General features: G+C 44.2%; 1 protein-coding gene across 7 annotated transcripts; it reads left to right on the forward strand.

Moving 5' to 3' along the window:
* Window positions 1–767: 767 nt before the first annotated feature.
* LOC130457581 (zinc finger protein OZF-like) lies at window positions 768–24,529 on the forward strand. Of its 7 annotated transcripts, none has more exons than XM_056820108.1 (5): window positions 768–899; window positions 7,714–7,765; window positions 13,716–13,842; window positions 15,236–15,331; window positions 21,580–24,529. In XM_056820108.1, exons 1-5 carry the CDS (start codon window positions 796–798, stop codon window positions 22,758–22,760), a joined length of 1,560 nt encoding a protein of 519 aa, XP_056676086.1. In that variant the 5' UTR covers window positions 768–795; the 3' UTR covers window positions 22,761–24,529. The 7 variants fall into 7 exon arrangements, with proteins under 7 accessions (XP_056676086.1, XP_056676087.1, XP_056676088.1 ...); XM_056820110.1 differs by having other exon boundaries at window positions 795–1,066; XM_056820111.1 differs by lacking the exon at window positions 768–899 and adding an exon at window positions 1,074–1,458.
* The last annotated feature ends 999 nt before the right edge of the window (window positions 24,530–25,528 follow it).

Here is a 25,528-nt window from a genome sequence, read left to right on the forward strand (position 1 = left end):
TGGGGCAGAGAATAAGCCAGAAGGGAACAAGAAGGAAGACATTCACAGCAGCCTGGTTCCCAGGCCTCGGGCTCCAGGGAGAAGTGCAAGAGCAGACAGCCCCAAGGCAGGAATAAGTGAGGGAATCCTCTCCTCCCCTCCACCAACTGGAGCAGGGAAATGGGACCGCGCCCAGCCGGAGCTCCGCCCTCCTCCACAGCTGGGGCGGGGCTTTGAAGCGGGGTGAGGGTGGGGAAGGGGGGACAGGCAGCGCCCAGGGTGTGCCGTCACCTCCCCCCGACCCCGCCCACTAAGACCTCGGTATATTCCCCAGGGACTCCTTCCTGGCCAAGGGCTCCTGGGAGACCCGAATCCATTCCAGGCCTCTGCTGCCGGATATCCTGGGCGGGAGAAATATCCTGGTTTCTCCTGAGACCCACCCCAGCGGGCGGAGGGGGTCTTTCTTCTTTTGTCTTCTCCCTGTAGCTCTTTTCTCGCTACCCGGCTGGCTCTTGGGGGTCTCGGGGAGCCTGGCCCCGCCCGGATTCTTTCCCCTCGTTTTCTGTGGAGGCGGGGACAAGGGTAGAAGAGAATCTTTTTGCGTTCACCAAAGTGTCTAAGGCCAAACGCAGCTTGGACCTGAGGACCCAGAGTCCCGAAACTAGGCGAAAGTAGAGAGTGCAGGCCCTGGAATCCCGGCTCCGCGGGGAAAGAGGCGGGGCAGGGCGGGAGGGGGGGCGGTCAGCCCACGCCGGATGGGGAGGGGAGGAAGCGGCCCAGCCCCGGGACAGCAGGCGGCGCAGAGGCCTCTGGGAAATGGGAAGTCAGGAGCACCTCTGGCCACACCTCTTGCTACCCCTCCCAGCTCATAGCCGTTTTTGTCTCCAGCCCCCGCCTAGGGTCCTGCTGCCCGCCAAGGGGTAATGGGTTTGCGAAATGGTGCAAAGGGGGCGGCAGTCCCGGAGGCTGGAGGCCGGACGTGGGAGGGACTCCGAGGGAGATAGAGCTTGTGGTTCCCCGAGCTGAGTGGAGCCAGAGAGGAGGGAGGGAGGTGCTGGAGCGGCCGCCCCATTCTCTGAGTTGGAGGGTGAGCATCCAGCTGTGAGGACCCCAGTGTCGGCAGAGGCGGGGCCTCCTTTGGTCGCCTTTTGGGGGAGGGACCCACTCCTGCCTCAAAGTCTGGTGCTTCCGGGGTCGTCCTGCGGCTCTGTAGCTGGGCAGAGCCGGGAAAAGCCCGGGAAGAGGCTGTAGGATCCTGTGATACGTTGTATCCCGTTGGCTGCTTTAGGCTCCGTGAGAGTGAGGTCGGCAGTGCAGGCTCCCCTCCGGGACCTTCTTTCCCACCGGAACGAGATATAATTTCACCCACTTCGGGGAGCTCCGGGAGCCCTGCCTCTCTGCCCGCGGACACCCAGAGCCCCGCTCCCCTGCTCTCAGTGCTTCCGGAGTCCCCTGACCACTGGCGGGAGCCTCAGGCTGGTATTACAAATTTGACTTCGTTCTCTACCTCTGAGGAAAGAGACCTTCCTCCGCATTGGTCCCCGCCCTTTTTATTGTCACGTGGTCCAAAGGAGTCCTTCTAAGTCTAACCTTCTCCACAGACCGCCTTAGATCTGGCTCACTTTGCCCTTCCCCAGAACAGGCCCGGAGAGCGCAGGCTCTGCCCAGCTTCTGCCCAGCTTCTGGCCGCCTGCTTTCCAGTTTTCCCAGCAGGCTTGTGGCAGAGTGAGTTCTGATCCCCAAAGCGGGCGTCTGCCTTCAGCCATCCCTAGTTGTATTTCGTGTCCTGCAAGTTTGCTGAAGGTATTCATTCTTTCAACGAGTTTTTGAGTTGATTCTCTAAGTTTGCCATCGCGGCATCCACCCAGACTGAAGGTTTAGTTTCCTCAGTGTTGACTTTGGCTCCTTCCCTTCTTTTTCTTCTCTGATGGGTAAAGCTGGCCTTTCCAGGGCAGTATGGAGCCATAGAGGTGATAATGGGCATCCTTGCTTCCCTCCTGATGTCATGCGAAGGCTTCTACCTTGTCCCCCTTGGGTGGAAGTCCTGCGGCTCCTTCTGTGGAAACGTCCTTTTATGCCTCTGCTTGCTAGGGTAGAACGGCTGTTATCTTGGGCCAAAGCTGTTTTCTGCATCTCTTGAGAGAATTGTGGGGTTTCTGGCAGTTTGGTTATTGAAGGGCTCCATTTTGCTGGTGGTGTTCCTACCCTTAGACCAGCCTTGCATTCCTGCTAGGAATCTCACCTGGTCATAGTGAATAATGCTTCTGACCTTTTGCTGTAGTCTCTTTGGTAGTCTTTGATTTTAGTTTTGCATCAACGTTCATCAAGGGAATTGGACTGTCATTTTCTTTCTCTGTTTCCCCTGACTTGGCTCTCAGCGTCCTATATGTGTCCTAAAAAACAATTGGTAGGACTCCTTCTTTGCCCGTTTTGCCAAATAGTTTATGTACTGCTGGGATTCATTGTTCTTCAAATGTCTGATAGAATCTATGTGGGAATCCATCAGACCCTGGGAATTTCTTCTCAGGAAGGTCTTTGATGGCTTCTTCAATGTCTTTTTTCTGAGATTGAAGTGTTCTGTCTCCTGCTGTGTTCATCTGGGAAATGTATACTTTTGTAAGTAGTCATCCCTTTCACCTAGATTTTCAGATGTATTGCCATATAATTGGGCAAAATAGCCTCCAAGAATTCCTTTAATTTCTTGGGCATTAGAGGTAAAGTCACCTTTTCATTTTTGATGCTGGTCATTTGATTCTCTACTTTTTTAATTAAATTAATCAATGCTCTATTTTATTTGTTGTTTCACAAAATAGAATCCTAGTCTTATGACTAGTTCACTAGTTCCCTTACTTTCATTTTTACCAATTTCCCCTTTGATTTTTAGGATTTCCAATTCAGTCTTGAATTGGGGATTTTAATTTTGTTCTTTTTCTATTTTTAAAAATTGCATGCCCAATTCATTGAACTGCTCTTTCTGTATTTTATTGATATAACCATTCAGGGATATACATTTGACCCCATGTAGTACTTTGGATATATCCAATCAATTTAAATATGTTCTCTATTCCCTGGCATTCTCTTTAATGAAATCCTTCATTCTATACTTTGTTCTTTAACCCCTCCTTTTTTTAGTTAGATTATTTCATTTCCAATTCTTTTTAATTTGTGATATGAAAAAAGATGCATTCAGTATTTCTGCTTTTCTACATTTGACTGTGAAGTTTTTATGCCCCAGTATGTGGTCACTTTTTATATATGTACCATGAGCTGATGGGGAAAAAAGGTATATTCTTTTTTATCCCCATTCAGTTTTTTCCATTGATCTATTAAATCTAACTTTTTTAGGATTTCATTCACTTCCTTTAATTCTTTCTCATTTATTTTTGGGTCAGATTTATCTAGTTCTGAAAGTTGAGATCCCCCGTTATTTTGGTTTTACTATCTATTTCCTCCCCCAGATCCCTTCAGTTTTCCTTTAAAAATTTGGAGGCTATCCCATTTGGTGCATGTGTGTTATTACTTCATTGTCTATAGGACCTTTTATCAAGATGTCATTTCCTTCCTTATCTCTTTTAGTTGCTTTAGTTTTGTCTGAGATCAGGATTGCTAGTCCTCACTTTTTTTCCTCTCAGTTGAAGCCCATGAGATTCTGCTCCCTCCCCCTTACCTTTACTCTATGTATGTCTCTATGCCTCAAATGTGTTTTTTTGTAAATAACATGTCATAGGATTCTGGTTTTTAATCCAGTCAACTATCAGTTTCCATTTTATGGGTGAGTCCGTTCCATTTACATTCACAGTTGTAATTACCATCTTTGAATACACATCCATCTTGGTTTCCCCTTTGATCCTGCACTTTCTCCTTTTACTCTATCCTTCCATACAAGTCTTTTGCTTTAATCACCCCTTCTAGTTTCCCCTAATTTATATTGTCTCTCCAGTGCCATCCTTCTTATTCACCTTCAAGTTCATTGTAGCATAAGATAGGATTCTATGTCCCAATGAGTCAGGTTATTATTCTCTTTTATTTCCAGTTCCGAGGAGAATACAGTTTAAGCATTTCCCACCAGCACCCTCATCTCCCCTCCACTGCATTACTTTTGAGGATATTTTGGGTGCCTTTTTAAGTGATATAATGTGCCACATTTTACCTCTGTCTTCCCTTTTCTCTCAATGCAATTCTCTTTTTTTACTCCTTGATTTTTATTCATATCATTCTAAACAGTTACTTCCACAACCTGTCAATATATACTGCTTCTAACTACTCTGATAATGATAACAATTTTAAGAGTTCCAAATGTCATTGTTCCATGTAAGAGTATAAATAATTTGACCTGATTGAGCCCCTTCAGTTTTCTCTTTCTTATTTGCTGAAGAGGTCCAATCTCTCCAAAAGTCCATGAGTGGATCATAGTCACCCTAGAGGGAAGCCAAAGACTGGAAAACAATGGAAAAAGGATTTTAGGACTAGGGAAGGAGACACATGCAGAACATAACACACATGAGACACAGAGAAATCTGCAATGTGGAGCCTGTCAGGAGACAAGTCAGAGAGTTTGTCCTTGACCGATTTATTATACCTTTTTTAACTTTAGTGGTTTTCAGGGTATCCGTTGAACAAAGGAAGCAGCAAAGGTTTTAGTCCAGTGTCAAACAATGAACAGGTGGTAACCCAGGAAAGAAGTTCATTTGAAAGACCTTCTTGACTCAAGTCAAACCTTCTTCCTGGAAACCCTGGTTAAAAATTATAAGTTTTAGTCAAAGGCAATTTTTAACAAATTAGAGGGATGCGGTAAAATCATTCAAGTGAAATATTTGAAACATGTCCAGATAAGTCTGATCCTTGAACACTTTGCTCATTGGCATCAGCTTTTGAATACATCTTTAATACCTTCATAATTTGTCATGACTTAAATCCTTCATTTGCCTTTTTATGCTTCTCTTGAATCTATTTGGACATCAGAGTTATTATTTAGGTCTGGTCTTTTTATCAGAACTTCTGGGAAATCTTTTATTTTATTAAATGGCCATTCTTCCCCTGAAAGAACATAATTGTGATGTGTAGGTGAATCTTGGTTGAAAACCTAGTTCCTTTGCCTTCAGGAATATCAGATTCCAAGCCTTCCTATCCTTTAATGTAGAAACTGATCAATCTTGTGTAAACTTGACTATGGATCCATGATATTTGAATCGTTTCTAGCAGTTTGAAGTATTTTCTCCTTGGCCTGGGAACTCTTCAATTTGGCTATAAATTGGGAGTTATCATTTGGGGATTTATTGCAGGAGATGATTTGTAGATTCTTTCCATTTCTATTTTACCTTCTTGTTCAATAATATCAATGCAGTTTCCTTTGATAATTTTTTGTAGTATGATGTCTCAGCTTTTACTTTGATCATGGCATTCAGGTAGTCCAATAAATTCTTAGATGTCTCTTCTGCATCTCTTTGCAGGTCAGTTATAACATGAGACACTTCACATTTTCATCTGTTTTTTCATTCTTTTAATTTTGTTTGATGTTTCTTTATGTCTCATGAAATTATTAGTTGCTATTTGACCAATTCTAATTTTTAACGAATGATTTTCTCCAATGACCTTTTCAACTTTCTTTTCCATTTATTCAATTCTATTTTCATGGAACTCTTTTCTTCATTGGATTTTCATGCCTCTTTTTCCAATTTTCCAATTCTACCCTTTAAGCTGCTATTTTCTTTTTTGCATTACTTTCAATTATCTTCCCCACTTTTTGTCCACCTCTCTTCTTTGATTTTTTAAAATTTCTTTTTGAGCTCTTCCAGTCCCTGAGACCAGTCCCCGCTCCCCCTTTTTTAAAGTTTTATACGTGGCTGTTTCATCTCACTATCTGTTTCTCAGTCTGGGTCTTGATCTTTGTCTCCATGATAATTTGCTCAGGTTAGGTGTTTCCTTTGCTGTTTGCTCATTTCCCTGCCTTTTTTCCCCCTTTTACTTTAAAGGTGGCTCTATTTTCAGCATGGGATGGGGGTAAGGGGGAAGAACTCTCTTAAAATTTAGTTTTTCTCTGCTCCTATCCTCAGCTTTACTTCTGAGTTTCTGCACCTTTCACTACTTCTAGCTCTGGAAGCTGCTGATTGAGTCTCCCCCGGTAGCTGCGGATGCCTGCAGGATTCAGAGTCCTGTGAGCCACTTTGTCCTGGGACTAGGAGCTTCCCTGCAGGCTTGTGCCAGGGCTTGGACCTTCAAGGAGGGGGCTTGGGGTGCTCTGCTGTTGGCTCAGGCAGGGTCCTGGGTCTCAAAGTTGGCTCGTGCCCTGGTTTGGAGCCTGGTGCAGTAGGTCCAGGGTGGGTGGCCTTTACTCCCCTGTGCAGTTTTACTTCCTTTTCCCTTCCTCACCCCATGAAACAGACCCTCTCTTCCAACCTTTCCAGTTCTTTTCTGTGTCCCCTTTTGCTTCTGAGACTCCAGTATTCCGTCTGTGAAGTGCTCTTTGAAGGCTGATTTCAGAGAATTCTCAGAGGTAGTTCCAGCTTGCTGTGCCAGCATCTTGACACTGCCTTTAGTTGGGCCTTTAGAGAAGCCAGAGAGGTCTGTCTGCAGCCTGTTCTTGGAACATCCAGGCTAGTAACACTGCCTTCTGGAGTATGTATCAGGGAGGAAGGTGTGAGAGGGCTGTCAGGAGAGGAAGGGGAGAGGCTGTGAGGGGCTTGGGAGGCCAAAGAGCATTCGGTTAGGGGATAAAATCAGGAGCTTGACAAAAACAGGAGGGCAGTTTAACACATTTTTATTTTATTTAAGAAAAAATAGTAAAGTCTGAAAGATGGGAGACAGAGAGAGTGAATGATCTACCCTAGAAGTACCTAAAACCTAGCTCAATCTTCTTCTATCAACCTCTAACCTACCTAAAAACTGTCTTTGAGAGTGTCTCACTAATAACTCTTCAGCCTCACTAACCAGGCTGAATCTACCCTATTTATATAGATTCTAACTCCCTCCCTCCACAAGGGACAGCTCCCCCTTCCCCAACAGCCAATAGCCCCTCCCCTCAAGAAAGCTGAGAGCCAAAGGCCCCTCCTCACACCTCAGGCTGGCTTTGGCCTCTCCCAGTCCAACTGTCCTTCTTACATCACTTCCTCTCTGAGAGCAGTTTCTATTTCCTTTCCTGTGGGCTGGTCTCCATGGTAACAGCACCTCTTCTCTTTGGACCTGACTCTGTTCACTGACCCAACCAGCTCTTTCCTCAGTTAAGTTACTGAAAGGGGTTAAGAATTCTCTTTTATACCCCTGAGTGCAGACCTGGGAAGAAAAGGGAAAACCTCTGCCCTCTGGGTCCCTTCTCCCTCCCCAGCTCAGGGTGCCAAGGCCCAGGCCTGGCCCCAGGAGGGTCGGGGCTGAGCCAGATCCTGAGCTGGGAGGGAGGTCAGGGCAGCTTTCTTCTCAGGTTCCACCAAGAGCCATTGGCCCAGAGAGTGAGCCCAAAGGCTGAGCGGCAGATGAGCTTTTCTACACTGGGGGAAATAGGGGAGGGAATACCCTGGGGGCTCCAGGCCAGCTCCTGCTCCTCAGAAGGGGAGAGAAGTCAGACATTTCCTGGACCAAGAGAGGTCTGTTGGGAAGAGCTTTGGCTGGAGCTCCATTCTGGGGTCATAAACTGGGAGAAGGTTTGGGGGGGGCAGGACCCTGAGTGGGGAGACAAGGCTGGGAAAAGATGGAGGAGCTTCACCAGATGGATTCACTGGGGCTACTTTGCTGTCTCTACAGGGAGACTGGAATCCACCAGATGGCCTATGAGAGTTACAGACTCCAAGCCCAGGTAAGTGCATTCCAGCCCCAGATGGGAGCCCCATCAGCCAGGGAGGCCCTTCCCTGGCTCTGCCACAAGATGGGCCTGGAAGCTGCTGCCTCCTTCCTGCTGGGCCAATTCTGTTCCCACAACCAAGGCAGGAGGAACAGAACTTCCTGACTTTCTTCTTGGGGTTTGTGAGTGATTCCTTGGCCCTTGGGCAGCTCAGATCCCAACAGCTCCCCCCGGGTGCTGCCTGCCATGTTGGATTTCTCCCTGGGCACCAATGAGCCCCAAGGATGACTATTAACTCCTCCTTTGGTGTCTAAGGATTGTTTGTTCTCTCTGCCCAAGAACTGTGCAGCCCCCTCTTCACAGGAAGTTGCAACTGTTTTTAAAGATGCTTCCTTGTGTTCCTTCCTGTGTATTCCTTCCACTATGTGTGGGCCAATTGTAGCTTTAGCTTTGCTTTAGATTGCCCTGAGGGCAGTCAGTGGTGACCAATTTGTCACCCACTATAGTACACAGGTCTTCCCCCTAACTAAGGATCGGTGGTTGTGGGCACTTCTAGTGAATGAATCAAAAAATAGCTAAGGGAGAGTTAATCCCGTCTTCATACCCATAAGACCATGCATGAGTGGAACCAGCTTCCACTTCCAGGGTAAGGCCTCCTTCCTTGCTCCATCTCTTCAGGCTTTGCCCCCTCCACCATACCTCCTGCCCTGTCTGCTCTTCTCTTTCTAAGACAACAAAGACCACCTCCTCAGTCCTCCTCCTCCCAAGCCTGTCTGCAGCCTTTGATGCTTTTGGCCCACTCTCTCCTCCTGGATATTCTCTTCTCTCTTGGTTTTTAGGACGTGGCTCTCTCTCTCTCTCCTGGTTTAGCTCCTACCTCTCTGACCTGTGATTCTCTGTCTTTTCTGGCTCCTCCTTTAGACCTGGTAACAGCAGGGATAGGGTTTGGGTGATGGAGCTCCCCCAGCCCTGTCTTAGGCCCTCTACTCTTCTCTTTTTGGACTTCTTTACTTGGTGATCTCATCAGCTACCAGAGATGCCATCGCCATCTCTCTGCTGATGAGTCTCAGATCTGCATGGTCTGTGCTGACCTCCAGTCTTGCATCTCTCCTTTCCTTACAGGGATTTCACACTAGAGGACCAGCAGACATCTTGATCTCAGTGTGTCCAACACAGACATTGTTCTCTCTCACCTAGATAGAACCCCCACCTTCTCTATAGCTATATCCTCCTCATGCCTCAAGCTAAAAGCCTAAGAGCCCCACTTTGACTCCTCCCTGTCCCTTACCTATCCAATATGGCACCTTCACTTTCACCTTTGCATCATCTCTCCAGTACTCCCCTTCTGTCCTGTGTCACTGCCGTCCTCCCACTGGAGACCGCCATCACCTCCCTCCTGGACTATAAAGACAGCCTGCTGCAGGCTCTTTCTGCTAAAAGGCTCTCCCCATACCAAGGCCTCCTCTATCCAGTGACTAGAGTGATTTTACTACAGCCCAGTTCTGATTCTTTCACTCATCTACCCAATACACCCCGATGGCTCCATATTCCCTTTAGGATCATCTACAAAACATTCTGTTTGGTGTTCAAAGCCCTTCTTTCCAGTCTTCCTATATGATAATCTCCAATCTGTATTCTTGGATCCAGGGACAGTGCCCTCCTACATTCCTTCAACTGCAGACTTTTAAAAAAATCCCTTCCCTTCTGTCTTAGAATTGATGCTCAGCATCTGTCGCAAGGCAGAAAATGGGTTAGAGGTAGGCATTTGGGGATAAATGGCTTCCCCAAGGTCACATAGGTAGGAAGTATCTGAGGTCAGATTCAAACCCAGGAGCTCCTGTCTCCAGTTATAGTTCTTTATTCACAGTCACTTAACTGCCCCCAAATGGAAAAGTTGTGGGGTTTTTTCATCCATATCTCCCATCTTAGAATCAGTTCTAAGACAGAAGAGGGACAAGGGCTAGGCAATCAGGATTAAGTTAAGCTAAGATGCCCAGGATCATGCAGCTAGGAAGTGTCTGAGGTCACATTGGAACCCAGGGCCTCCTGCCTCCAGATCTAGTACTCTATCCACTATGGGACCTGACTGGCTCTTACTTCAGGCATTTTTGATGGCTTTACTGCATGCCTGGAATACTTCTCCTCCACAGTTCAGAACACTGACGCCTTTGAGCTTCCTATGTGTCCCAACTACAAAGGTTCTTCAGGAAAACCTTCCCTCATCCCTCTTAGTCAGAGAGCCTTCATTCTTTTCATTCTTCCCTATTACTCCTAGACAGAGCTTGCTGGGTGTCCATCTTTGTATACTGTCTCCTTCCACCACTTGATTGTAAGCTCCTTGAGGACAAGGATTGTTTTTTGCCTTTTGGGGAATCCCCAGAGCTTAGCACAGGGCCTGGGGTAGAACAGGTGCTGAATGTAGAGGGAATGGAATAGAACATTTGTGGTGCTTGAGATGCCCTGGGCATGTCCCCGTCTTCTCTGTATACACCTGCTCTTCTCCCCTGTGGTCCTGTGAAGTCCACTCCAAGAAGCATCCTCCTGGAGGAGATGGGACGCCATAAGGTTCTTCCCATGATCCCCTCTCTTTGTCTTCACCTCTACGCTAAGGGCTTTTAGTTTTTAAAGGAAGCCTCTTTCTGCTCTCTCTGATGTTCCTCTGCTGCCACTGCTGGCTTCAAGTATTCACTCCTCCTGCTTTTCTGCTGCTCGGCCTGTTCAAGAAGCAAATGATCTCTTCCCTTCACATTTTCTTTCTCAAAATATTTCAGACTCCTCTTCATTAGTGGACATCTAATGTTCTGTCCAATGTTGGGAAGCTCACATTTGCAAGTGTCGGGAGTGGAATTGGACCAAAGAGTAAACTGAGGCAGTTTTCCAAGGAAGACAAGCAGGGGAGTGCTGCTTGTCAGTAAAATGGGTCAGGGGATTGCCACTATTAATGGGCAGAGCAAGGAACAGACAGGGTAACCAAGATCATAGAATTGAGGGCAACGTGATTGTTTATGGGGTGGGATAATCTGGGATTGATTGGAATAATCAATAATGAGGGACCAGCAATGACCCACCCCTCCTTCTTTCCTCAGACAAAGAAGTGATTCTTGTGTGAGTGCAAGTGCAAGGTTAAGGCCCTGACTTTGGACAGCAAACCAGGCATCTCTGAGAGATGGGTCAGTCATGTAGAAATACTAGACCCAACTCCCTGGGCCTCACCAGACTCTTCCAGGGTCATCCAATACCTTGAAATGAAGCTAGAATGGTGATGCCCAAGAGCTGGATTTTGCCCTTCACTTTTTACAGGTCAGAAGAATATTGTGCCCAGTCAGGAGACAGAGAACCATGACTTGGGCAGTTACCAGGCAAAAGCAGTTAATGGTAAATAGGATCCCTAAATAAATGATACAAGGTCAGCTGAGACTTCTCAGAGGATAGGTCACCCTGGGCTGCATCCTGAGTTTCAATGTTCTCTGGTACATCTTCTTTCCTTTCATGGGTTTGGCATAGTCTTGTATTATTCCAGTATCCTTTCCATTGCTTTTGAAGGTCTTTCTTCTGAGGGCTTGTAGCACTTTTTGTTTCTGACTTGAATTGTTCCATGGAACCACTTCCAATCTTGGAATTGGCAACCTTGGGTTGGTTTCTTTCTGAAGGCCATCTGTAAATTCTTTCCATTCCAATTTCATTTTCTATGGTCCTGAAGTTCTGGCCAGTGCTCTTTGATTGTTATTGTCATTATTGTCTTCATTGTTTTTATCGGTTTGTTCTTCTGGATGGTCTCTGAACTTTAGGTTGTCTGTGTTCATCCAATCTTTGAGATCAGGATTTTTGGCTTTGGAAGTGGGAAGATTTGTTTTACCTTTGTTGACTTTTCTTCTAGGTTGTCCTTCCCTTCCATGGATCTCCATTGCAAATCTCTTATCTCTCTTGTTGTCTCTGCGGAGTCTTGCCATGGTAGATTCTAGGGTTTCTATTCTCTTCATCCCAAGGTTCTAACAACCTAACAGAGGAAGAAGATACACACACACAGAAATGAAAAGGGTTTTGGGAGGAGAGAAGGTGCTCATATAAGGGGAATGGTGGAGAAATTGGTCAGAGGAGACCCAAAAAAGTAGATGAAGGTGAGAATCAAAATATTTGAGATTCACTTTCTATTGGAAAGGAAGTTTGGAGGTCATGACCTTATCCCCTGGTCATGATGGATGGGTGTGGGAGGTATGAGCAGGAAAGATGTTTGGAATAGCATCTGTTGAGTGTGAGTCAACTAAAGGCCAGTTATCCATCCCTAAGAGGACTGCCTTTCTTTGCTCAGAACCCATACAGTGAAGAAGAATAACTCAAGAGATCCTAGATGGAAAGAAAAGATTTATAAATTTTTGGGAATCTGGAAAAGCATAAGAAAGAGTCAGAAATTCCTCATTTGTTCAGAAGTCAAATCCTAGAATAAAAGAAGTGAAATAGAAAAACATCTAATTCCAGGATCACTGGCCAAACACATGTTATGTATAGAACAGGTAGGAAGTATAAGTGGTCCCTCCAGAGTATCAGGGTATGTTCAGATCTGGCCAACCTCCCCTTTATATGGGCTGTCCGATGTAGGCCTCTTTAATTGGTTATCTTGACTCTTGTTGTTTGAAGTTTCAAGAGTTCTAGGTGTCTGTTTAGATTATTTCTTCTACATAAGGATAGTGGGAACGTTTTCTCTTGAATTAGCTTAAATTGAACCCAGTTTAATCATTTATTGAACAATGTAATTCTCCCTTCTCCATCATAGTTATTTTTGTGAAATGAAGTATAATTAAGGACTATATGCTATATATGAATGAAAGCAATCATACAGTAAAGACTTTGGCTGTGACCCATCCTACCAAGGGGAGCCTCAAGCCCTGAATGTCACAACAGACACATCTCCTTCACTTGGCTGGAAAGCATCCCAGATCACTCCTTCGAGTCCAGATTGTAATGACCATCTCTTTAGAAAGCTCCTCGGGTTTTCATCCAGATCTAACTTGATTTCAATCATGTAGAAAACAAACTAGATCTTTTCTTTAACTTTGTTCTTTTTGAAGGCATCCCATAGAAGTCTCTTCCCTCCTGAATACACTGCTCTGGACAGATTCTGACAAACTCTTCACAGATTTTGCTTGAGGACACATCACTTCTAAGTCCTGGGAAGGAAGAACTTCCCCTCACCTTCTCTTTTCTCCTCCACAGATCCACACAGCTCCCAGCTAGAACCCAGACTTTTGTCATGATTTCACAGGGAGATGCGTTCCATAATGTTATAATTAAAAATTCATCTGGAGGCTTATTACTAGGTTTATAAGCATTTATTAGTAAAGAGAGTTTCATAGAAGTAGAGAGACAGAGAGAGAGAGACAGAGAGAGACAGAGACAGAGAGAGAGAGGTGTCTCAGTCTTTCTAGATCTCTTTCTCCATTCAGCTTGGTCAGGCTGGGCTTGCAGGAGATCAAGAGATGAGGAAACCTCAGAGAGAAACCCCCCAGCTCAGAGAGCCAGTTAGTTCCAGTGGAGAGATATAAAAGCCCCCTTTCTTTCCCTCTCTTGCCCTTTAGGTTCCCCCTTTGTGGCTGTGGCACATTGATGCTAGGGACACTCATACTGACTCCCCAGGTCAGGGCAGCAGACATGTGACTCTGTGACACCTTCAGCCCATTGCTAGGGCCCTTGGCATCAAGGTTGCAATGGGGGTCCCCTAGACATTTCCTTTTACACAGTAGTTAGAAACTCCTCAGCACTGTTCCAGAGCATCCTAGAGTTGCTTTTCTCAAACCTCAATTGGGCTCTTAAAGCCTCAGCTTCTAGTGCTGACAGACACTGACCAAGGGTGGGACCTTTGGGCCCCTCCCTTTTCTATGTGTCAATTTCCTCCTGTAACTGACCAGAGGTGTGCCCTTTATTATGATGTAGCTTTCAGCCCTCTGTCCTCTGACTTGGGTTGCTCTAGGAGGTGGTGACACTCCAGGATGTGGCTGTGGACTTCACCTGGGAGGAGTGGCGCCTCTTGTCGCCTCCCCAGAAGGAGCTGTACAGGGAGGTGATGCTGGAGAATGCCCAGAACCTGCTCTCTGTGGGTAAGGAGCCTCTTCCTGCTGCCTGAGTCTACCATCCAAGGGAATGTCATCCTCAGCTGCAGGCAGAGTTGGAAGTAGTTTTCAGTCAGGAGGAAGGGACGAGGGTTCCTTTGCTGAGTCCCAGAGGCAGAGCCATCCTGTTGCCTGGCTCTCCTGGAAAAGGACTTTACATTGTATAATGGGACCTTCTAGGTTCCCTTTGGTGCTCCTGAAGTCAGAGATCCAATCTGTATGGAAGATGTGCATGCAATATCAGAACTGATTCCATCTTGGCTCTTCCTGGACTGGAATTGTGTCTTCCAAACCTATCTGGGAAAAGTATCAGGGAAGGTTTTCCATCCACCCTCTTCCTCTCTAGATTGGATCTACGATTTGGGATATCGTTCTCTAGTTCATACCTCCTGGGTGTCCCCAGCAGAGCAGGGTTATCCTTAGCCTTCCCTCCTATTGTCCTAAGTCTCCAGCAGAGCTTACTGAGAAAGGGAGGGAAAGCAAGAAGCCTTAATACGATCTGCTCTTGTCCAGGTCCTCTGCCAAGGGTTCTCTCTGTAATATTATGGCTCTTCTTCCTCACCTTCATCTTCCAAATTTGGTAACACAATTCTCCCCATTTTACAGTTGAGGAAATAGAGTTGATTAAGTGGCTTGATCTGAGGCACACATATAGAAGCTGCTTGTGGTTAGATTTAAACTGAGGCTTTCCTGCCACTCCCCTTCTAGCTGCCAGATAACAGAAAAAAATATTGACTAAGTTCAATCTTCTGTACAAAAAATGCACCAGTACCAATTGTTCTGGTTCCAGACTTGTTCACTGACTTTCTCCCCCCTCGTCTCTCCACAATAAATGCTGTTGAGACTCTCCTCCAGGAGGCCCCATAAGCCTCCCACAGACCCTGCTTGCATCGCTCTTTCATTGTCAGGACAAATGGACTGGCTGAGAGACAGTATGGCCCAATCAAGATTGTTGAGTTCCCGAGGAGAAGAGGCAGAGATTCCATGAGAGAACAGTCCCTGAGGTTTAGAGAGGTGTCAGGGAGTGAGGAACAGGGAGGATGATGGAACAAAAGTCGATCCCTTGAGGTCCCTGGCTTCTGACTGATCCAGAGTAATGACTTTAAGCTTGTTTGGAACTTTACGAGTTCCTGGCAAAATAGACCAGATAAAGATGGGGGTGGGGGGAGCCTTTGCTCATTCCAGGTCCTCCAGCAGGGTAACAGGCACATCCTACCCTGGGCTCCTGCTTTACAGTTACTGAGGAGGGAGGGAGACTCCTGTGGGAATCCCATGGAGAGAATCTTTGAGTGGAAGCAGTGGACTACCCCATGTTTCCCTCAAGAGAACTCAATGATGACCTTCTCTACATCCTCCTCCCTGACTCATTCCCCATTCCCAGGGCTTCCAGCTCCCCTAGAAGATGTGCTCTCCTATTTAGAGCAGAGGAAAGGTCCATGGATGTTGGAGCAGAAACACTTGAGGAGCTGCTGTCCAGGTGAGGGAGGGGAAAAGTGATGTGTGAGAGCTGGGGTGACCAGAGGCTTCTGTGTGTGGTGAAGCCAGGGCTAGATTTGGGGGCAGGAAGACACAACTTGGAATTCTTTTTCAGAGGTTTTAGCAGGGACTCCCTGGGCAAGTCACTGCACTCCTGAACGTCAGTTTCCCCATCTGTAAGATGAGGCTGTTGGACTCCATTTCTTTTCAGCTCCCTTCAGGAGATTCATCTGTTGCCTTCTATGAAGTCATTTTTTGTGTTATTGAAGGTCCTGGAAGTCTACAATTGTCATAAGGGGTTAGCCTATCTCCTCTGTGATCTTTATTATCCAGAAACATGTATGAGTGCTTCCTCTGTGCCAAGTCCTAAAATAAGTTTTAGGGGATATAAAGGGATTCAGTGGACATCCCCTGCTCACCAACTGCTGGAGCAAACAGCATGCTGATGACTCTGTAAAAGCCCTTTAGATACTAAATCCAGTGCAGTGCATCAAGAGAAGCAAGGCTCTAAAGAGAAGAAAACTATGGAAGATGGGCTTCAGCTTGAGCTCCAGGACAGCAAGATTGAGGATAGTAAGCCCAAAGAAAAGCAGAGAAGACAAGGGAGGAGCATTGGCACAACTCACTGCAAATGGCCATCTCTAGCAGTTTAGCTCTGATCCAGAGGACAGATGTTGGTCAGTATCTCAAGGGGATGAAGACATCAAGGGATGGTTTGGAACATGGAGGAGGAATTATTTATTGGTTTCCAGAGGAAAAGAGTCATTAGTCCCTGAGTGTTGGAAAGACTGAAAAGGAAAGAACAAGGAGGATAAGAGAGCTCTGCAGAGAGATCCAGCTTTTGTTCAGTGAAATATGAGGCCAATTTCTCAGCTCAGAAGGTGTGGCCAGGGGGTGGGAGGAAGCCATAAGGAAGAGCTGGAGACCAGAGAAATCTTTGGAAGGCTGCTGTGGTAGGTGGCAAAGGGAATCCATGAGGGAGATGTCACAGGATTGCCTTGCCATGGTGAGGACCCAGCTGAGATCAGGGAGCCTCAATGTAGAGTGGAGCCAGTCAGCTGTTTTCCTGATTTTCCTCTCCTCCATTCACCTGTAGCACTTCAGTAGGGATGAAGACCGCTGCCTACCTTGGAAGCAGTCCAAGGCTAAGCTCTGCAGAAATCCTCAGCTCCAGACCCTGATCTCTGGGGCTCCATCTTTGTCCTGTTCTTGGACAATGAGGTGACCACATCACCTCCATTTAAGGAGATGTTAAATTTATGGTTGGACTGAATATATTTTATTGATTGCCAGGGATTTAAATACTAAACCCCCAAAATGAATTACCAAAGTCAACCTTTACACTCACCACATATCAGTTCAATCAGCAGATTCTTTATCAGCCTCAACTCTAGTTGAACTGCTTCTTACAGGAGGTTCCACTCCAAGTATGTCTCTTCACTCCAAGTGTCTTTGTTTCCACTTTTAAAGACCTTTTTCCTCTTTTTACTTGCCCTAAATTTTTACATTTACCAATCACAGCCAAGCCTCCACTCCAGAATTGCCCACTCTTTCACAAGTGGGTCACAGACCTACTCAGTGTATGAAATGGGTATTCATACCTTTTTGTGGTTAAAATCCAAAATGGGTAGATCTCCATACTGAACTTTAAGTACTGTGCTTACATTATTGAGTATTAAAATCTAAAAATAGACAGGGAATTATAATTTAATCTTCACAATCAAGGAAGAGCTAAGTACCTTCATTGTTACAATCAGGGGAGAGCCAAATCCAATCTTCACAGATGAGATGAGAGCATAGAGAGAAGCCTCTGGGATCTCCAGGATTGGGTCTTCTCAGGTTCCAGCAGTTACTGTTGACTCCTGCGAAATAAGGGCCAGAAAAAGATAGAAACAGGGCTGAGGCCAGAGCATGCATTTGCCTTCCAGGAGAGACACCAGAATGCAAGGATCCTGGTAGAACTTGGGCCTGACATAAGCCCTGGGCCTAGCCACTAAACATAGATTAAATACAAAATAGATTCTAGGAACTGTGCTAAGACCTGAGCATACAAAGGAAGGACAACCCCAGTCTTGGCTGTCCTGGAGCTCACAATCTAGGATCCCAACAAGGAGATGCTTTAAAAAGAAGCAAGAAGGGGGCAGGTGGGTAGCTCAGTGAATTGAGACCCAGGCCTAGAGATGGGAGGTCCTGTGTTCAAATCTGCCTTCAGACACTTCCTAGCTGTGTGATTCTGGGCAAATCACTTAACCTCTATTACCTAGCCCTTACCTCTCTTCTGTCTTGGACCCAAAACACAGTATTGATTCCAAGATGGAAGATGAGGGTTTAAAAAAATAAATAAAAAGAAGTATGAGATCCTGAATCTCCCTCTGAGATGATCCAGGGCAAAAAGTGTTGGGGAATAGAACGCATTTAATTCAAATGGAGAATAAGGAAATAGAGGAAAGAAGATGTTTGAGAAGAAAAGCAATCAAGGGAGGAAATAATCAAAATTATAATAAAAAATAAAAGCTACCATTTGCACATGGCCCCTACTATGTGTCTGAAGCTTCATAAATATTTTCTCATTTGATCCTCATAGGAGGTTAATTGATATTATGATGTCCATCTTTATAGGTGAGGAGACTGAGACAGAGCTCCTGTAAATTGCCCAAGGTTAAAACTAGCAAGTTTATGAGGTAGAATTAGAATGCACCACCCTATTTGTAAGAAGATCATGAAATGCCAGCATCTCTATGAGGTAGAAAATAGAGAATTTCTTGCAGAGGGGTGAAAATTCTTTTTTGGTTTAACTCTAATCAGCCAACAAGAATTGCTACTTACCAGGTTTTTTGTTTTTTTTTTGTTTTTCCATTGACTTATGACAAATAGTGTATTCAATGATAATTATACTTTGATATTAATGGCATATATCACCTTTTTAAGTATTTTTCTATCATTCCATGATTCATTTTTTAATCTCCATCCCCTCTTTCCTCCCCACTGCCAGAGCTGATGATGGCAATTCCACTGGGTTATATGTGTGTTATCACTTGATACCTATTTCCATATTATTCATTTTTGTAATAGAGTCATCTTTAAAAACAAAACCCCAAATCATATAGCCATATGAACAAGTGATCATATCCTTTGTAAGGATGGAATTTCATTTATTCCACCACTAGCAAATTAGCGACACTCTCACTGAAACTACTCAATGACTAATCTGTATTACCAATCAGTGCCTTTAAGAAGCTCGATCCTAGCAAGGGCCATGGCTTGTGCTGGTGTCAAGTCCAAGACTGCTGCTCCAGGGCCATGGCCTTGGCCAGGTTTCATGGCTTACTGTCAACACTGCCTCACCAAAGAATCGGACAGCCTACACTCCCAGCAATACTGCCTCTACTTTGAGAAAGTAACTAGTGACTACATCTCCTCCTTTCATGTCATTCCTCTGAAGCCTGAATCTAAAGAGGAAAATCAAATTCCTACAATGTTACCATTCCTGTTCCTGGAAGAAAACCCACAGATGTCCTGGCTCAATTTCTCTGCGTGAATGTAGTATCCTAAATGTTAGCTAGGTGCTTGTAAAGATCATTGTTCTGTTTTCCCAGTCTGGATTAAAATGGCAGTCCCACAACAGGTGGGGATCTCATTTAGCCCCCGTCTCTGTCTCACACTAAATCAGGTAGCATCTAAGAACTTTGTTAGTGTCTCAAGTTGTCTACTGAAACCTCTCACTTGTGCCACACAGAATACATGCTCATCATCTCATATGATCCTCCGAACAATCTTTAAGAGATATTCTAGTATGTTTGCTGTTGAAGCAACTGCTACAAGATAGTCTATGGGATGGACATCAACCCCATTTTAAAAGTGAGGGAACTGGCCCTATTCAAGTTACACACCTAGAGAATAAGTAGATCAAGGTGCAAGTTCCAGGTTTTCAGACTCTTGGCTCATTTCTTTCTGTTTCGATAATGTCTTCAGTTCAGCAAACAAATGGTAAATATCAGTTGTGTTAAAAAATGTTGTTGCTCAGTCAAGTCTTATTCTTCCTGACCTCATGGACAACTGCTGTCTCAGAGTTTTCTTGGCAAGGATACTAGAGTGATTTGCCATTTCCTTTTCCAGCAGATTCTTTTCTCAGGCAATTAATCCTGAGTGACTTGTCCAAGATTTAAGAGATGTCTGAGGCTTGATTTTGACTCAGGTCCTGCCTCATTATTTAAAACAGTCCAAAAAATGGCAAGACATAAAATTTACATAAGAAGATATAACTCCTGTGAATTGATCCAAACATTGTGGGAAACAATTTAGAATTATGCCCAAAGAATTCATACCCTATGACCCAGCAATACCACTACTGTAAACCTTAAAATTCCTTAGACTTATAAATGTTGGAAATTGTTTACACTACTAGGTTTGACTCCAGAGATAATAACAATGGGTTGTACAAAAATATTCATAACTACACTTTGTGGTAGCCAAAAATTGGAAAATGAGAGGTTGTCCCTCAACTAAGGAATGACTGAATAAATTGTGGTATATGATGGTGATAAAGTACTATGATGCTATAAGAAATGATGAATCTCTATAAGCATTAGAAAGACCTCCATGAACCAATATCAAGTAAAATTAGCAGAACCATGAGAACACTGTACACAGAGACTGAAACTTTTGGGGATTATCATATGAATTTACTGTCAATAGCAATGTAATGATCTAGGACAATCCTGAGGGACTTTTAAGAAATAACACTATCCACATCAAGAGAAAGAACTGTGGGAGTAGAAATATAGAAGAAAAACATGATTGATCACTTGTTTATATAGGAATGTGATTAGGGATTTTGGTTTTATAAGATTATTACAAAAATGAAGTATATGGAAATAGTTATGAAGGGATAACAGAAGTATAACTCAGTGCAATTGCTTGTCATCTCCAGGAGGGAAGAGGGGATGGAGGGAAAATAAATCATGTAATTATGGAAAATACGTAAAGATTTCAAAAGATTTCAAAAAAAAAAAAAGAAGAAGCTCCCAGCCAGAAGGACAAGAAAAAAATCATAGCATTGCAGTGAGTTGGTAGTGATGGCCTGTTTTTGTAAAAAGGTTGTGTGGTCAATGAGGATTTCTTAACAGCCTCTACTCTGCATGTCTACTGACCAGGATGTGCAAAGACTGCTCTCTCTGCTGCAAGAATGCAAACCCAAAGAACATCTCAATAATGTGTTCATAAACTTGATGAGATACAATTCCACGGTAACACCAGGAATGAGACAGCTATTCACATATAATGGCAGCCAAGGAGAGTCTGTGTGAGCATGAATGGCCCACCTTCCTGGAAGCTTGTAAATAATTTGATGTCAAGTTGGGAAATTAAAAGAATATATTACACTTAGTCTGAAGCAGTTAGAGTTTGATGTCATCATAAATGCACCTGAAAAGTATCATTCCTGGTTAGGATCATTTGGAATCACTGCAGGGGGAAAAAACTATTAAGTTTGAAATACTTGTCCAAGAGGAAAAATGGTTATAACAAAATTGGGCCATTATTTGTTGCTTAAGATGGCAATATTGTTTAGCTCAGGTCCCCTATAATCTCCCATGGGCTCATGAACCACTAAATGGGAAGAGTGCAAAAGGAAAAATCTTTTATGCATTGGGTAAGTGCAAAAAAGAGGATAGATTTTCTTCCTCTGATCTCAGATACTGCAACAAAAAAATAAATTTGAAAGCAGTCATGAAGGAATTTACATAATGCTTACAGATAATCTAGATCATGAATTAATAAGTATATTTAGTGTACATGCACCCAGTGGTATCATACCTATGAAGATAGGATTGAATGTGTAGACAAAATGAAAGCAAAAAGAAAGATTGAAAATAAATTGTCTATTCCTGTGGACAGAGCATGCCCAGTCAGAAGATGTGGTTTCAGCTGCCAGGATTTGAGTCAGGTCACTCCACCACCATCCTGAGGTCATGGTCTGAGATAGGAATGTAATAATGACAGCCTGGCCAAAAATCACAGGTTTATTGTGAAGACACATTGAAATCATATAGGAGGCTCTTTTTAAATTAAATTATTCTTTAATTTTGAGGTAATGGCCTTTTCAAAGAATGGATTATGTCCATTTCCATTGAAAGACTTCTTATCTGAGGAAATAGGTCATAAAGCAATATATATTCTGATATGTAGGAAAGGAGATATGGTTTTATGTGTGTATATGTGACTGCAGGTGTGTTTTACTGTTTCATTTAGGAGAGATCAGACTGGAAATGAAGGCAACTTCAACACAGATGAGCTCTTCTGTGGAAGAAATGGACCAGCCAAGACTCATGAGTGAGGTTCCAAACGGCATAGTTTGGAGAGAATTCTGTGTTGAATCTCAACATTCATCCCATACTGAACACCAAAAAATGAACTCTGAGGAAAAGTCTGGAGAATGGAAGCAATGTGGAAAGATATTCAGACAGAGACATGAACTTGCTGTACATCAGAGATTCCACACTGGGGAGAAACCTTATGAATGTAAGCAATGTGGAAAGTCATTTAGTCGGAGCTCCCATCTTGCTGTACATCAGAGAATCCACACTGGGGAGAAACCTTATGAGTGCAAACAGTGTGGAAAGTCATTCAGTCGGAGCACCCATCTTGTTAAACATGAAAGAATCCACACTGGAGAGAAACCTTATGAGTGCAATCAATGTGGAAAAACATTCTGTCAGAGCTCTAATCTTTCTTATCATCAGAGAATCCATACTGGGGAGAAACCTTATCAATGCAAGCAGTGTGGAGAGGCATTCAGTAATAGCTCCAGTTTTGCTGTACATCAGAGCATCCACACTGGAGAGCATCCATTTGAGTGCAAGCAATGTGGAAAGACATTTAGTCGGAACTCATGTCTTGCTATACACCAGAGAATCCATACTGGGGAGAAACCTTATGAGTGCAAGCAATGTGGAAAGACATTCAGTCACAGCTCCGGACTTGCTTATCATCAGAGCATCCATACTGGGGAGAAACCTTATGAGTGTAAGCAATGTGGAAAGACATTCAGACAGAGCTCCAAACTTGCTGTACATCAGAGAATCCACACTGGGGACAAACCTTATGAGTGTAAGCTTTGTGGAAAGACATTCAGTCAGAGCTCCAGTCTTGCTTATCATCAGAGCATCCACACTGGGAAGAAACCTTATGAATGCAAGCAATGTGGAAAGACATTCAGTTGGAACTCCAGCCTAACTGTACATCAGAGAATCCACACTGGGGAGAAACCTCATGAATGCAATCAGTGTGGAAAGACATTCAGCCTGAGATCCTATCTTGTTGTACATCAAAGAATCCACACCGTGGAGAAACCTTATGAGTGCAAGGAATGTAGAAAGGCATTCAGAGAGAGCTCCAAACTTGTTCAGCATCAAAGAATCCACACTGGGTAGAGACCTTATGAGTGTAAGCAATGTGTAAAGATATTCAGCCAGAGATCCTATCTTGTATGACAGAGAATCCACATTGGGGAGAAACCTTTTGAATGCAATGTGGAAAGGCATTCACATGGAGCTCCACTTTTGCTCTACATCAGCGAAATTCCAGACTTTCACACAGAGCTCTCACCTTGCTCTAAATCAAACAATTTGCTCTCATATGTCATAAGCTATACTAAGATAAGGTTCAAATGGGAATGTGATTTAGACCTGCAGTATGATGCTATAAGCAAATTAAGGGAGCATGGAATAGTTTACCTTTTAGATCAATTCATTGATAAGGGAAGAATTCATCAAATGAGAAATAGATAACATGAACATCATGGTTAACTTTTATTATCTTAAATTCAAAACTGTTTGTACAAACAAAGCCAATACAACCAAGGTTAAAAGGGGAAACAAGTTATTATTTCCTTTAAAACAAGATGTCCAATTTTGTGATGGTAACTCTCCCAGAATCATCTCCCCATAATCCTAGTGACATCATCTAGTGTGGGTCATGTGACCAAGATTAAATAGGATATGATTAAAGGGTACCCTGAAGGGAGAGGGTACAAAAACTATTGAAGACAAGGAGGGAGGGACTCCTGGAGGCATCAGCGAAGAGGAAGGTGGCTGAGGGAGCCTTGTGGACAGCACCCACATGACTAAAAGGCTTTTCTACTTAATTCTCTGCTTCTACCTATCCAAGTAAATTCTAATACACTTCCCTGAAAAAATAAGGACAAAAAGTTCTAGTTTTAGTTTTTATATTATTTAGACCACTATAGAGAGGACTCTTCTCTTTAAGCTTTTCAGAGGAATTTAAAATGGACACTAGGGCAGATCAGCTCAGGGCACCAGCCACCACTCCCTCCCTGACTCCCACTCAACAGAAAAGGCCACAGCTGCCACCGATCTCAGGCTTGGTCAGATGAGATTTTACTTCTCTAAAGGGGATAATCCTTTTTGGAGCCAGTTTTAAGCCCCCAGATAACCCCAGATTTAGCTTAGGTGGGGGTGGGATGTTGGAGTAGCAGGCAAGATTTTCTCCTCTGGTATCAGCATCATTATGAAGCCACAGCAGTGTGCCCAGAGCAGGGCTGCTCTCAAGTGCCCCTTCACAGCAGGGGACCCCACGGAGCAGGAACCTAATTCAGCCTCTTGCTATGACAGCTTCCTTATGGAGCATCTCTAGGGACAAAATCCCAGCAGGGGTCTCAGGTCTCCACCTACACTGGCTGCTTCCAAGCCCTGCAACAATCGGCAAGCCCAACCAACTCACCTGACTAGCCCAGAGGGGCTTCTGCACTCCCAGCTTTGAGGGTGGGGACTGGAGCTCCTGCTTATACCAGGGATTTTCCCCACCACCTCATGGACCCTGATCTCAAACCTCCTTAACTTCCCAGCAGGAGGTTGTGGCTCCCTGCTTCCAGCTATGGCTAAAGGTGCACAGCATTCAGTGCATGCCAAGGCAATGCCACTAACTGAGTAAAAAAAACTAGGCAATTGAATAGAAGCAAATATCTTTAATAATAAAATTGAATTAAAATGTTAAATGAAATACTAAAAAATTGTACATACCCACTATTTGAAAAAATTATTTTTAAAAAAGTATTATTGCTATTATAGCTATACATCCAGTATTAGCATTATTGAGTACTATTGACTTGCATAGATTTATTTAATCCTAATATGGTTTGGTTGTATTCTCCAATAAAGTCAAAGGATGTTGTGTCTTACAATACTTTTTTCTTCACTGGGGTATTGAAACTGGTGTGGGATCCTTTGATTATTTAAATTCCTCAGCAGTAATAAACTACTACCACAGGCACTATTGAGCTCCTCAACAACAGCAGCTAGAGCAGAAGCCCCAAATATATCGGGTAGAAAGACCCAGCAATTTTCCCAGCAGTGGGGAAGAAAGACTAGAGATTTTTCTACATTCAGTGAACAAAAGCAGTGGTTTCTGGCCAGATAATGTCAACTAACTCCTTTTTGCATTATGGGGAATAAACAAGAAAACTAGTAAAGTACCTTAGGGTTCTCCATTGCATAAGATACTATGTAGTTGGGATGAACAAGGCTTCCCTAAGGAGGGTTGGCTCTTAAAAACATAGATGAAAAAAGTGCCAAGACTGGACACTAAAATCCTTTAGCTGGCCAAGGTATGACTCATTGATTTTTAAAGGAATTAAAACTGGCCATCGATAACAAGGAGAGGCTATGGGCATACCACCTTGACAATTCAACCAAACCCACCACCCAAAAATAGTCTGGCTCACTGAAAACCCTGACACTAGTGGCCTTCACTGTCCTCCAGCCATTCTGGTTTGACTCCTTTAGCTCTTCCTGATCCAGGCCAGGATTTGACTCTTTACACCCCTCCCCCCTCTATTTCCCTTTCACCTCCCAACTCACCTTTGGTACTATCTTTCTGCCTTTGTTTACTATCTATGCCTACCAATCTCTGCCTTCCCCTACCCTCCCTTGCTCTTGCCCTTCCCTCCATTGCTCTTGCCTTGTCCAGCTTTTCCCTGCCCGCTACCCAGACCTACCCTTTCCTACCCCTTGCTCAACTCCTCCCCTCTTTTCCCCCACCTCTCCTTCCCCTACTGGCTCAGGTCCTTCCCCCTTCTTTTTCTCTCTCCTCCCCCTCCACACTTTATCCCCACACCCTCCCTGCTACCTTTCTCCTTAATTTCTTTCCCCTGGACATGACTAGCCCCACCCAACATACCTAC

The sequence above is a fragment of the Monodelphis domestica genome, chromosome 2 (genome assembly GCF_027887165.1).
Source record: "Monodelphis domestica isolate mMonDom1 chromosome 2, mMonDom1.pri, whole genome shotgun sequence".
NCBI lineage: Eukaryota > Metazoa > Chordata > Mammalia > Didelphimorphia > Didelphidae > Monodelphis > Monodelphis domestica.

What these genes read in the sequence shown, in the direction of transcription:
- LOC130457581 (XM_056820108.1), top strand. Translation starts at nt 796, where the DNA reads ATGGGAAGTCAGGAGCACCTCTGGCCACACCTCTTGCTACCCCTCCCA. An exon ending in GTCCTGCTGCCCGCCAAGGG is followed by an intron (nt 900 to 7,713) that starts GTAATGGGTTTG and finishes CTGTCTCTACAG; the next exon opens with GGAGACTGGAATCCACCAGA. An exon ending in GTTACAGACTCCAAGCCCAG is followed by an intron (nt 7,766 to 13,715) that starts GTAAGTGCATTC and finishes GGGTTGCTCTAG; the next exon opens with GAGGTGGTGACACTCCAGGA.